This window comes from Protopterus annectens, chromosome 7.part1 (genome assembly GCF_019279795.1).
Source record: "Protopterus annectens isolate FY-2018-M chromosome 7.part1, PAN1.0, whole genome shotgun sequence".
Classification (NCBI taxonomy): domain Eukaryota; kingdom Metazoa; phylum Chordata; order Ceratodontiformes; family Protopteridae; genus Protopterus; species Protopterus annectens.
In genome coordinates this window covers 329,969,225-329,982,361 of record NC_056740.1, presented here as the reverse complement: position 1 = coordinate 329,982,361, position 13,137 = coordinate 329,969,225, and the positions used below count along the sequence as shown (strand labels likewise).

At 39.6% G+C, this 13,137-nt stretch overlaps 1 protein-coding gene across 2 annotated transcripts in view; it reads right to left on the bottom strand.

Moving 5' to 3' along the window:
* Positions 1–2,060: 2,060 nt before the first annotated feature.
* IMPDH2 (inosine monophosphate dehydrogenase 2) overlaps positions 2,061–13,137 on the bottom strand; it is a 1,061,056-nt gene continuing 1,049,979 nt past the window's right edge. For both annotated transcript variants that reach the window (XM_044078743.1, XM_044078744.1), the window contains one exon: positions 2,061–2,527. In XM_044078743.1, the coding sequence (XP_043934678.1) occupies positions 2,506–2,527 (22 nt within the window). In that variant the 3' untranslated portion in view covers positions 2,061–2,505. The remainder of the gene's footprint in view (positions 2,528–13,137) is intronic.

Here is a 13,137-nt window from a genome sequence, read left to right as displayed (position 1 = left end):
TGTTTATACTTTCTCGTTGTAACGGTCGGCCCCCTCAAATGATTCCGTGGCTGTATTTTGACTTTTGCCGGTAGATTCAATGGTATCACACTAGTCGATTTGAGAAAACCCTCCTGGCTATAAGAACTTTCATTGGAACTGACTGGGGGAGAAATACTTAGATTGAGCAATTGCTGGGAGAAATTAGACTGTCTTGGATTGGATGAATTTGCAGCTGACAAATGTTGATTGTGTGCATCTTCAGCCAATAGGGTTTGCATGGAATTATCCAATGGCAGAGTGGAAACTTTTGCAATAGGCTGTCGCGGAAGATCAGTAGACAAGTTTTTGCTGGTTGCAATCGTGCGTTGTTTGTTGATTGGTTATATCTGTGTTGCCTACTATATCCATGGTGATATCATCTAGCTCGTACATTGCCCCTTTAGGTGTACATAGTAAGTTTGTTTGTTTAGGGACTTTCGGCCATGAAAAAATATGGCCTAATTTAAAGTCCTTTATGTCTCTCAAGAGTTTATGCCTCTTTTCAGTTTCAAGTGTATTATCCAAGTTCTGTAATCTGTCAATCACTTGTTGGCATACATGTACACAATTCTTAAATGATTGCAAAGTTACAAGTTCACCCTCAAGTTTAGAGATATCCTCCATTAATTTGGTTTCAATATCAATAAAAGACTCATTTCATGAGTAGCATATAGTCCACACTTAATTTCAAATTTAATTGTTGACATCTTTTTTTTTTTTTAAAGTTCTGAATAGGTGTTTGTGTAAGCTAGCATTTTTAGAATTTGCAAACCATGAGGCACAACCCCAATCTCCAAATAAGTCAAAAAGCTCAGCCGTTTCCACCAGACCTTCTTATAGGTCTGTACCTTCTTATCAAGCATGTTGATATATTTGTCAAAATCAGCAGTCTGTTGGCAAAGGCTCCCATGTTCCCACTAACAGGAACAGTCAAATTCAGTAATGGATTATCCACTTTTAATAATTCATGAAAGGAATGGCTTACAGTTAGTGGAGAGGGCTGGCATCTTCCTTCTGTTACAGGCTCTGTCATGATTCTATAAAACAGCTCCAAGGTGCCCACAATAAATCCAATAGTATGTAGCAAACACAAAAAAATGGATAATTGTGGCAAATCGAGTCAGAGATAAAACAATAACTATTGTCATTGAGGAAGGGTTTACCAGAAAGTTTTATATTTGTGATTTGATTTTGTCCAAATAAATAGCTTGGTGTTTCTGCAGTTGGAGTTTTGTTTTTGCTTAATAGTTATTGTTTTATATCTGGCTTGGTTTGCCGCAATTATCCATTTTTTTGTATACATGAAATATACACTGCTAATCTGAAAGACTGCTTCCAGCTGCTACAAATAAATATAACTTTGAAAGAAAGTATGTCAGAACTGCAACTACATATGGTACCAGACTATAACACATGGTAAAGATTCAGTCAGTATAGGTCACTGTCAAAAACTAAAAGAGCAAATATGCAACATCACCTGTCTATAGGGGTCCAGACCTACAAATGCCAGCATATGCTGCCAAGGTATATATAATCTTAAATACTGAAGAGGAAATGCACTGACCTAACACCTTGCTCTTAATCTGACCAGTGCAGCCTGCAACAAAATTAAAACCTTTTATAAGGTTCACAGATGTCTGTGCAATCAACTTCTACTGTAAAAAAACAGAAATGTAGGCACTACACAGTCGAAAGTATACATTTCTGAAAACATGACTTTTTAAACCCAGAAATATATGATAGGCCTAACATATGCCTTAACCTACACCTGAACTTAAAGAATGTAAGGGCATACTGATATTTTAGTGTAGTATAAATGATACTTAAAGACATTAATACACAAACGTTGCACAAAGTTAAGAGGTATCTCGGCTGGAAACAATATGGCGATCTTCTGAATGCACTTTTCCATGCAACTGAAACCTTTTATGCGAGTACATTTTAGGCTAACAAAAAAAATCTGTACTTGGACAATCAGATAAGAGACAGAAATTTGAAAAATTGTCCTAAGATAAAATTAAAATAAAATGCTCCCTCTGTTTAAATTGAAAAACTTTTATTATGTTCTTAAGAACATGAAAAATATCACACCTTCTTTGATATCAACACACAGTTCCAGTGTAGTCTGCAGATCATTTAAATATCCTGATGAATTGTGCATGCATTATTTTCACATGATTGAGAAGCCATATTTTCAAGTTTTGACATTTGCGCACTTGGAATCCCAGTGCAAATACTCTTAAGATTACAGTGCATGTTGTGCTCAGTATACTGACTGCTGACAGAGCAGTGGAATTGATTTCTGTTTTGAAAGCCGGAAGACCAGTGGAACTGACTTGTCTTTTGGAAGCTGGGTTTATTCAACAGCAGTGCATGAATATACAGCGTATGTATAATGTGCCGCTGAACTGATATGGATGTCAGTGCAGCTACTGAATAACAGGACTAACAGCATGGCTTTCTGATGACTGATGTTCTTGCAGTTCAGAATAGCCTCTTCTCATATCTGCAAAATTAAAAAAAATTTAAATATCTGCCCAAAACTGTTAACAGTCTCTCTTGAAAATACAGACAGCAGTTTTATCCGGTTAGGCAAACTAACACATCAAAATATATTGAACCAATCTAAATGGTAAGGGACAGAACTGGAACTTTGTGAATTTGTGAACTAGATCATTAAAACAATGACAACTTGAGTGCTTAAATAAAAGCCCTCTGGTGTTCATACTTAACATATTATATGTATTCATTATAAATCATTATTTTTTCCCAGAATTTGTAAATAAAATAGAAAAAAAAGCTATGCACACAGATGTCATTAACATTATTTTCTACACCTGCCTGGAGGGCTTATATAAACTAGACAAAAAGTCAGAGGAGGACAGCGTTGCAAATCTTATTCAAAGTTTCAGAAGATAAAAACTCATTTGCTAACAGCTTATTTTCATTACTCCCACTGAGTAGTCAGAATATTAGTTCATAGATTCACTGATATAACTACTAAACAAGTAATCCAGGAGACCATTGAGGAGCCCAGCCCAAACTCCCAATTGCCCCAAAGCACTGTCTGGTTAAGTGACTTGATCAAGGTCACATGGCAGGCAAGTGAAGGCTGACAGTATCAAACTCTACTTGTTAACAGCTCACAGCCTTAACACTCTGTGCTAAATTAAAATAATCCACCTACATGGTCTGGGAATAGAACCCACAACCTTTTGATCTTCCAGCACCAAAGGCAAGTGTGCTACCTTTTCAGCTGTTAAGACGGTCTTTTAAGGCAGTTTAAGGAAGACATCTTAATACTGTAACATTAAGAACAATATCCATCATACCATTTTTGGAACCTCTTATCGTGGTGTGGGTTTTGGTGATAGCAGGATGACTGAAGTAGACCAGCATACCTTGTCCCCAGTCTTCAGCTCATCCTCTGAAGTGCCTGGGTATTCTCAGGCAAGATGAGAGAGAAAATCTTCAAAAACATTACAGTCTGCCTCATTTGCTCCTCCCAAAATACTCCAGTGGGAGGCATTCATGGGGTATCCTCACTAGATGCCTAAATGTTACCAGCTGCATCTGCTCAACCTGTAGAAGTGTGGGTTATATTCTGAGATCCTCACTATGTTGTGGAGAGAGTCCAATTACTCTATAAAGGAACCTCTTTTTTGTTGCATGCATCTGCACTTTCTTCTTTTCAGCCATTACTCAAAGCTTATCACCAAATATGAAGATGAAGACAAATACTGACCAGTAAATTGAGAGCTTTGTGCTGTGACCTTGTTCTTGTTTCAACATTACAGCCTGGTACAATGCCTGCAGTACTACCGGTCTACTGGTCAGTCTCTCAATCTCTACTACCTTCACTCATGTACAAAACCCCAAGATACTTAAACTCTTCTGGCTTAAGGCAGTTGCTCACCCACTCACCTGCAGAGAACAACCCACTCTTTTATTCAAGACAGGACCATGACCTTGAACTTGGATGTGTTGTACTGCATCCAAGGTGCTTCACACTTGGCAGCAAATCATTCTAGTGTATGCTAGAAATCACAATCACTTAAGGCTAATGGAACATTATTATCAGAAAAAAAGAAGCAGTGGTCTTAATATCCCCAAACCAGACAGTCTCCAGGCACCGCAACAGCCTGCTTATTTTTCACTTCAGCATTTCTTAACCAGTATGTGGTCTGGTCCAGAGACCCTTTCCAGACATGACCTTGGCCCATACCTCTTAACCAGTAATTGCATAAAATCTGGGCAAAGCCAAAAACAATGGGGGGACAAAGTCCAAAAATAAGAACAGTTTTTAAATACTGCTCTTACAAGCTTAGAAAGTTGATACACTAAAATGTTTTGTAATAGCATGCATTTTCTGAAGGATGTGAAGTCTGAAACTCAAATGTCTGATATTATTTAGTGACTTCAATCCTCAATCATATGCCAGAAAACCACAAATGTTACGAAGGACAGAAAGACTGAGAACATATAAGGCAAAAAACTGGATATTCTGTGAACATCTGGCAGTTGAGAGGTATACCTCGGCCACAAGGGCAATGTTAAACACAACATACAAATCTGTTGACAACTTAGTGTAGCCACTGAAGCAGTATGTTTTATGGAGGTTCACAAGTAATTTTCAGGAGGATAAGATTTGCTTATCTTGATGTGGACCTTAGGAAAGATAGAACTAGGAAGCAATATTCTGTAAGGCTGTACCATAAAAAAACATATTTGAACTCCATGCTACATTTTACAAGCTCGCACCCATTGCAAAGATGATCGGTAATTAAGGGCCAGTTAGTGCGAGCAGCAAGAATGGTCACTGATGATGAGGTATTTCTTGAAGAATGTGAAATTTTAAAACAGATGTTTTTACACAGGAGGTACCCTGAATCAAGAATTATGGAATTAACTGGTGAGGTACAGTATAAAAGGAGAACTGGTACCTATAGACCCATTTTAGGTGTGACACAAGTAACAAGCATCAGTGGTACCCCAGTGACATCTGTTAATGCTGATGTAGTCGGGTTCCTTAGGGATGGACAAGTTGGACAAACATAGAGAATAGGATTTATTGTTAGTTTCAGAGACAGGATTTTTAGAATTGATGAGATACTTAACTAATTCTAAATCACTGATTTATCTAGCACAGTGTCAAGCACGTTCAGCATTCTATGTCGGTAAAACCAACAGGAAATTGAGGGATACGGTGTATGAACATACCTATAGTATTAGTAGAGGTAGAACAGAGAATGTGCTGGCAAGACACTGTGGCGGTAACCCACCCCATGTATTTCATTTTATGGTTATCGAGTAGGTCGTACCTGACATTAAAGGGGGCTCTTTTTCATTACTATTGTAAAAGAAAGAGCTGTTATGGCAGTTACGGATAAATTCTTGTAGACAGCCGAGTTTGAATTAAATTATCTCAATCACATGTATTTTGAAGTTAAGAAGCCTTACAAGGTAATTGTTTGTCATTATCAGCATAGTTAGTTTTTTAACAGTTACTGATGCTGTGTATTTTAGGATACAAACAATTAGAGGTGTCAGTATTATTCATTACAGTGTTCATATTTATTTTTGCACATTTTTTATATGTTTTGTTTTACCTGATGTTTTATTTTAAAGTGCTGTATATTTAAGTAGTCCTAACAGGACTAGTGTTTAGTGAATACCGTCTAGTTGTATATATTTAGATATTTGCATTTTTAAATATTTGACTACTTAAGAGTTGGAAATTGTGTTACGTTTTAAAAATCTGGTGTGCTTTGCCACAATTCATTGGTGGATCACTAATTGGGAGGGAATGTTTTAGCTATTTAAAAGATGTCTTGTGACTGTAATTTTGTCAGAAGTCCAGTCACTTGACTGGACGAAAAGCACTTCACTTCGTGTCCTTTTACTATTTTATTAAAACAGTTAAATAGCCTTCAGTGGAGTAGTTGTGTTCTTCCTTTGGCAGTTTTTTGTTAGTTTGTTGTTTGATCTGTTCCTGGTTAGTACCCAGAGACCACCCACGCAGACATGAGATAGTATGCAATCTCCACACAAGTAGTAGCCAGAAGGCATGACTGAATCCTGACCTTGAAACTGTGAAGCAGGGATCTTTCCAATGGATCACCATGCTGCCCATTATGAAAATCATAAACAGGTTGGGGGGGGGGGTTCTATGGCCACCCTGAAAAAATGCTAAGAACATGACCACAACTTAAATTCCTGAAACACAGAGACTGAACAGTAGCCATGCCAACTCACTCTTGAATAGCCTCTCATAGGACATTTTGGGGTGCACTGTGCTATGCCTTCTCCAGCTGCACAAGCACATATACAAATTACAAACTCTTACAATCCTGAACATCTGTGAGGAAGGAAACAATTCATCTTCTGTTCTATGGCCAGAAGTGCACCTGTATCACTCATCCTGAATCAGACACTTGGTTACTGCATGAAATCTCTTTTCCATCACCCTGGCATAGATTTGCTCAACAAGACCAAGAGTCATAACTGCTTATTAATTACAACACACTCATGTCCCCCCTTTTTCTGAAAATTACTATCCCAGTTTGCTAATCAACAGGTGCTGGTCCCCACTTACCACAAAACACCCAAATAATGTCTTAACATCATCAACATTTCTGGTCAGATCTCAGCTAGCCTTCCAGAAACATGTCATAACACTCATGTTAATGGTCCCTGCTCTAGTGGCCCTGCTGCTGCTATTTGTCCTGTTGAGACTTGCAAACTCATGGTCATCTCTGGGTTTTGTGTGTTCCATAGTAGGAATGCAGAGAGAGCAGGTAAAATTACCCCAGCAGCAGAGAAATCCTGGACTTGTTTTGTCCTCCTCCAGCTACATATCCACACTGTGCTTAAACAGTGCTCCACCCCCCCCCCCCCAAGAAGGGAATGTCCACAAAGGATGCCCTGATAAGTTCAGAGGAAGGTCTTGGGTACAGCCTGCTATGCAGATGTGTAACAATACCGGTGCCTGCTGTTCATATTTTTTGTAGAGCCATGGGCTACTCAATGCATGCAATCACATTCTTCCAAAACAGATCCTCAGCATCTGGATTCCTTTTTAAAGAGGGCAGAACTCTATGGACTGGGAAGCAGGATTTGGCCTAAGTGCAGTTGATTTGATGGTGTTGTCTGGATTGGGTGTGCCTGCTAACCAAGAACACTCCTGATGGGAAGGGTGGAAGATCCTGTGGTCAACACTGCACTCAAAAGATCCTTAAAATGTGCTTGACAATGAAAATTCTTTCCAAGAGACTTATTCTACAGCCCTTTCCTACTCTTACAGCCTTCTTTGTGGAAAAGGCATGGATGGTTACTGAATAATTATTTTTCTTCTTCCCTCATCTTCAGCAAACTCTCAAAGATGAGATTCTCTGTATAGTAACAGAGATAAAAGAACTGGAAGTGGGACCTTTAGAACAGAGCAGGCGCAAATTACATAGAAAAAATGTGAACTGTGGGAACAATACATGCAGAATAATGTTTTGGAGGATGAATGAGGTTTAAGGGAAGGCCGGAATTGAATGAGCTATGTAATGTTTGACTGACAATGACTGTATAGAATATACGTGATGTACAATGTTTGCAACTGAAAATATGTCAACATGGTTTGTTTTAATTTATATAAATGTATGCCTGTGTTGTGATAATTCAATAAAGATGTTTCTTGTTTGAAAAAAATAAAAGATGAGATTCTCTGATGGGGAGGAAGAGAGGTCTTGGCATTCCTATTTATTTACATCTGGTGGTGATGCATTCAAAGAGAAGCTCACTTTATCTCCTGATCCTGGAGTGTGGGGGCTGGCTCCCAAACCTCAAACACACCTTGCATCTCTTAAGTACTAGGAGGGAAAGTAATCCATACTTGACAATTAAGATGCAGATCATTTAAGGATCCAGACAGGTAATAGACTTGGATTTTGTCTACTGATAATACTGCAAAAAAAAAGTTGTTTTGTAATTGCCACAATACTGGATCCTTTTCAACCAAGTCCGTTTGATGTGACTGTTGCACAGCAAACTATTCCTTGGAGCCAATCCTAACATTCACAAGTGCTCTAGTGTCTAAAGCTCCTTCAAGCTTTCCCACAATCCACTGTGTGCCTCCCTTTCATTTCAATTTTGTTGTTTAGTGACTAAGTGTGTTAGACTAACAGCAATGGAAAATGATAAAAAGCTGAAATTGACAATTTGGTTGTGTGACGGCGGGAGGAAGGGATGTCATATCAGACCGACTTGGATGAAAAAGATCCAGTGATATGGTATAACTTCCACATTCTATTTCATCAGTCCATCTGATCCAACAAGCGGGACAGAATTCCAAGCTACCGGTTACCTCAGGTGGAATCAAGATAGGATATCATTAAAAACTGAAGCTCCTATGGAAGCTGTGGTTCTAGAAATTATATGTTTAGTTTCTAATGTTTGGAAAAGGTGTGAAACAAACCATGTGGCTGCTGTACAGATATCATTAGATGAATTCCTGAAAAAGGTCGTAGAAGTTGCCATAGATATTGTGGAATGAGCCTTAAATCTTAAGCTTAAGCTCTTATTGCTGAGAAAGTAGACAAAGGAAATACACTTTGAAAGCCATCTTGATAGCGTTTGTTTAGAAACCTTGGAGCCCAATCTATTCAGGGCAAAGAAGACAAACTGGGTGCCTTTCTGAATGTTTTAGTACTGTGTAGGTAGAATCGGACTTGCCTGTGGATATCTAGGGTATAAAAAAGGTAGTAATCTTGTTGGAATAATTTGGAAACGACTTGAAAATGAATAGAGTGGTTAATATTATTCTTGGTATCCACCTTTGAATAAAAGATGGATTAGTTCTTAAGTTGACTCTCTCCTTATGAAATACCAAGTAAGGTGCAATTTAGACAAGGCATGTTGTTCTGAAATTTGTCTATTAGATGTAATAGCCCCCATAAAAATAATTTTCCAAAATAAATACTTGTAGTCTGCAAATGAGACTGATTTGAATGGACACTATCAGTGATTCCTGGACTAAATTAAAGTCTACAGGGACATGGGGTCTACCCCAGGTGTGAATTTTCGATTACCCGTCCATTGATCCAAATTGTATTTGAAAAGGGCTCTGCTTAACATGAATAGGAAGCCTATTCCAAAGAAGGGGCAATCTCTGAGACATATATCTCTCTCGCCAAGGTGGAGTAGGGTCAGTAATTTGGGGGGCACCCCTTTGAGAGAAGCTAAATTCTTGTTTTAGTATCCGGATTCAAGATGGCAGCCTGCTTCACTTTAATGGTGGAGTAGCTACAGCCTGCTTCAAACAAAGTAGATAAAAATTATAAGGCATTTGTAAAAGAGACTTGAGTATTGTACAAGTCTTTGACTAGAGACCCAGATAGAGAAATTTCCATTTACTCTTGTACATTTATCTGAGTAGATTGCTTCCGAGAGGTGGCTAGAATGTGCATTACATTCTTGCATAGGAAGTCCGATTATCTAGACTTGATCTAGACCCTCCTGAAGGATTCCTACATTGTTGGGGGATTCAGTGATTACTTCCAGCTTGCAGTCGTCAGCAAACTGTCACCCAGAGGCCCTCCACATTAGATTTGACTTCAGAGAAGTATATTAAGAACAGGAGTGGCCATAGCTCTGAGCCCTGTGGCAAACCAGTAGTAACTGGCCTCTTCCTGGATCTGGATTCACCCAATTTAACCACATGTACCTTATCCGTGAGCCAGCTGGCTATCCATCTGGTGACATAGGGATTTATGCTCAGTTTTGTGAGATTATTTATAATATCTGAGTGGGGAACCTGCCCTTGCCAAAGCTGAATTGGGTCAGGTCCAGTGTTTGAAGTTTTCCTATGTCATTATTTATCAGGTCCATGAATACTCTTTCCATGGCCTTAAATGTAAGACTAGTCAAAATTATGAGTCTGTAATTTCCTGGGTCAGTAAACAGTCCCCCATTTATGCAGAGGGATGACTGATGGTGTCCTCCACTCTATCAGGATAAAGCCAGTCTGGTGGCTGTGGTTAAACAGAGATCTTAATGGGCCTGATAAGTTCTAAGTTAAGCTTTTTTAGAGGCAACCTTGTATACTGACAGGCCTCACTGAAGCCATGTTTTTAGCTTTACAAAGTGCAGTGACAACCTGTTCTTTGGTGATAATTGGTGGTGGAGTGGTAGAGGGTATTCTTTCGGAGAGAACTGGAGCTAATGAGGAGGCGAAATTTAAAATTAATTTGTCAGCCAGCAGATTTGCTGTATCTTCTTGCTCAGTATATGTGATGGCATTTACAACTAATTCCAGACATTGTTGGGTGTTGCCCCTTAAGATTGTGGACATAATTGAAAAATGTGTTACGGTTAACCTTAGCTTTGGAGGCTATTTTTACCTCAAAGTATGCTTTCAGAGACTTGACTAGTTCCCTGACTCATTTGTTTAGACTAGAGAGGAAATTTTGTCTGTTGTGCACATTTCCTCTTTCTTCTTGACAGGATTTTCTTTCTTTTGTTGTACAACCTATCAAAAAAGGGGTCCGCCAGGGTGGCTTGTTTTTGTGGTTTTATTTCGGTTTGGTATTGCTCTTTCTATGCAGTTGTATATATGGTTGTACAGGGCTTTTGTGTACGCCTGTGAATAGGTTTCTGTTTTCTGGATTTGAGGGAACATGGAAATTAGCTACGTTGTCCCTTAACAGGGGTAATTTACCTTAGAGAAGTTCTTAAAAGTTTTTGAGGTTAGGTGGGAGGACTATTTTTACCTTTATTTCAAGGGATACCAGGCTAGTATGGATCAATAAGAATTACTTGTGATTTGCAAGTTGATGCTTTTTGTAGGAATATTTTTATCAGGGGAATAGGGGAAAGGAGAAGAATCCATGGGGGTACTGACTGACTAAGGCATGCCAGGGTAATGCTGCCATCAGTGCACTAGGATGAAGTAGCTTCTGTATCTGGTTTACCAAGAAGCAAACAAGTTGCAGCAAAGCTTGTCACTGTGACTGTATATCTTCTGAGCCACTGACAGACTGATGCACCACACATGAGGCATTATCTGCTGAGCCTGTCCACTAGCTACATGGCCCTGAAATGTGTGTTGCCACTAGAGGGTGACCCGAATTCAACACCCATTGCCATACTCGCACGGCCTCTTTGCAAAGGGGATAAGATCTGGCTCCTTCCTGTTTGATATACCAGACTGTGAACATATTGTTTATTTCTATGGATATCACCACTGAAGGCAAAAGATGCAGAAATTCCTGCAGTGTTAGGAGGATCACTATCATCTCCAGGATTTTGATGTGAAGACTGAACTCTGGTTCTAAACTCTTTGAACCATCCACCTTCTGACTGAACAAAGAAGGATATTATCCACCAGTTTAGATGACTCTTAGTTGCAATCACCAAGTACACACAGAATTTTCATGTGCAATCTAGAATAATGAACTGTGAGGATTGTGTCTACCATGATTCCCAGAACTCTTAGGATCAATGTCACAGGAGGGTTCTGATAATAAGGGATTCAAACTGAATGCTGAACAGAGGTACAGTCTTTCTGGGGTGAGGAAAACTTGACATGAGACTGTGTCCAGATCCCAGCCTATAAAAATAATTTGTTCCTGGCGTTGAAGCTGTGACTTGTGGTAGTATATAAATATACTTAAGGATAGCCAGAGTTGCAAAAAGTAATCTCTGGCTGTTAGTAAGGACGTCATGGTTGTTACAGGTAGGTGCCAATCATCTAGGTATGGGAGCACTGATCCTTTTAAGGTTGGCTACAACCACTGCCGTGCACTTACTAAAAAACGAGGGCAGCTGTGGTCAGACTGAAGGGCAAAGCTCTGAATTGGTAATGATAGTCTCTTTCTCAAAAGTGCAGAAACCTCCTTATCTTGACATGGAAGTAGGCATCCTGGAGGTCTAAGGAGCACATCCAGTCATTTGCTTTGAAGAAGGACAAACTCGTCAACACAGTGACTATTCTGAACTGCGTCTGAAAAGGTTTAGGTCACTGAGATCCAGTATTGGCTTGAGTTCCTTGTTTGTCTTAGGAAGAAAAAGAATCCTAACCCATTCTGGTCTGGTGGTACCTCCAAGGCGTTTTTCTTGAAGGAGGACAGGCCACTCCTAAACCACCACTTGTAGCAGCTTTTGATGTTGGGGCCTTTGGGGAAAAATGGTATGGTATAGGATCTGGATAGGATTTCTCACATTCATTTGTCTTGTGTGATGGCCATGACCCCCCCCCCCCAAATATCTTTGATATGGACAGTCAATCAAGCCTTAAGGGGTGCTGATCTGGACTTCCTGAGAAAGGTTCACTGTCCCCCTGGTTTTGCAGACCCCTTCCAACCTTGTGGCCAACATCCATTAAAGGGGCCACCTCTGCCATGGCCACCCTTATCAGAATGGGAGTCGAAGGACTGATACTGGGACTTCTAAAACCACAGAGATATGGAACACTTCTGAATTCTGCTGAAGGATCTCTGAGGGTTTTCAAATTTGACTTCCATGGCAGACAGCATCTTCTCTTCTTGCTCGCACCTCATTGACTTTAACAGTTGGTCCAAAGAGTGAGGAACCATCAAATGGGGCATTAGTAAAGGACAACTTAAGGTTGTCCAAAAAATTACACATTTGGAGCTAAGCATGGTGGTCAAAAGTTATGCCAGTGCATGCTGCCCTCACTACTCCATCAGCTACATTATGGTATAGATGCATGGAGAAATTTGTGATAAGTATGGTAGTCAGGGTAGTCTTCATTTGTTTAAATCAATCCCAAGTCATGGGCTGACCCAAAGTATCCATAGCTTGCTTGGCTAGGTCCCTTTGGAATCTGTTAATATGGGTTGAACAGTTTAACCTTCTCATGATAAAAGTGCCCAAAGCATAGACACATTCCCATTCTATCACACTAGAGGGGATAGACAGACAAAGACTCCTCCACAAATTCTTTGTAGCAGCTGCTACAATCATGGAGTCCACCAAAGGACATTTAGACCAGTAATGCCTATCTTTTGGGAGATGCAAAACTTTACTGAGCTTCCTTGGAATGGTTTCTGCTGTATCGGTCACCAGGTGGGCATGACAGGAAACTAAGTCAATAAGATGGTCTACTGG